The sequence below is a fragment of the Calidris pugnax genome, unplaced genomic scaffold, assembly GCF_001431845.1.
Source record: "Calidris pugnax isolate Ruff unplaced genomic scaffold, ASM143184v1 scaffold100, whole genome shotgun sequence".
In the NCBI taxonomy this organism is placed as follows: Eukaryota; Metazoa; Chordata; class Aves; order Charadriiformes; family Scolopacidae; genus Calidris; species Calidris pugnax.
The window spans coordinates 139,276-140,287 of NW_015090826.1; the positions used below are offsets into that span (position 1 = coordinate 139,276).

The window sequence follows — 1,012 nt, forward strand, 5'->3', positions numbered from 1 at the left end:
AGGCTGCCCAGGGAGGTTGTGGAGTCCCCTTCTTTGGAGATTTTCAAGACCCGCCTGGATGCAGTCCTGAGTAACGTGCTCTGACAAGCTCTGGGCAATCCTGCTTCAGCAGGGGAGTTGGACTAGATGATCTCTATGGTCCCTTCCAACTCTAAAATTCAGTGAAATTCAGTGAAATCCCCCCTCCCCCAGCTCCTCACTCACCATTTCTTGAGGACGATTTTATCCCAACGGGTCCCGGTCTGCGCCGCGATCAGTTTCTTCAGGTCGCGGATGGAATCCTCGGTGCTGGCGGGGGCCGTTAAGGATAAACCGGAGGGGAACCGGGAGCACCACCCCCCCCACGACCCCGACAACCTCCCTTCCCTCCTCCCGCTCCCGTTTCCCGGAGGATACTTGCATTTGACCCGCACTTTTTTGCCCAGACGGTCGTTACAGACGACTTCGATCATTGCGGCCTAAGGCGGGAGTGGGGGGACGATACCGGGGGTTAACGGAGAGGTACCGGGAAGGGGAAAGAGGCACCGGAAAGGCACCGAGAAGGGTTATCGGTAATAAAAAGGGTTTAAAAAGAGATTTTAAACCCCTCCGCTACCCACCGAGCTCTGCGTCACTCCGCTCTAACGGCGATCCGGAAGTTACCGGGGGAGCTCGGCCGGAAGCGGAAGTGACGCGCTCCCAAAGCCCCGCCTCCTTGTTGTCAAGAGGCCAAGATGGCGGCGGCGGAGGCCTCTGTGGTGCCCCCTTCGGTGTTAATGTGGCTTTTGGAGCCGCTGCGGATCGGTTTGTTCCCGGTGCTGATGGCCCTGAGCCTCCCCGGCGGCCGGTGAAGGGACTGGGCCCTCTGGAGCTGAGTCTGCACCGGGTACAGGCCGCACGGCCGCCTCACGGCACCGGGGGTCGATCACCCCACGGCGAGCGGGGGGGCTGTGATGGGGAGATTCTCCCCACTGCGGGTAAGGGGCTGAAATGTGTGGGGGGGAGTCACCCCACTGCGGGCAGGGGGCTGAAA

At 61.0% G+C, this 1,012-nt stretch overlaps 1 protein-coding gene across 1 annotated transcript in view; it reads right to left on the minus strand.

The window, feature by feature from the left end:
* UBL5 (ubiquitin like 5) overlaps positions 1–674 on the minus strand; it is a 2,104-nt gene extending 1,430 nt beyond the window's left edge. Inside the window, exons 1-3 of the mRNA XM_014940208.1 lie at positions 600–674; positions 397–458; positions 205–288 (exon numbers count right to left, since the gene is read on the minus strand). Of these exons, the coding sequence (XP_014795694.1) occupies positions 205–288; positions 397–452 (140 nt within the window). The 5' untranslated portion in view covers positions 453–458; positions 600–674. The remainder of the gene's footprint in view (positions 1–204; positions 289–396; positions 459–599) is intronic.
* Between the last annotated feature and the right edge of the window lie 338 nt (positions 675–1,012).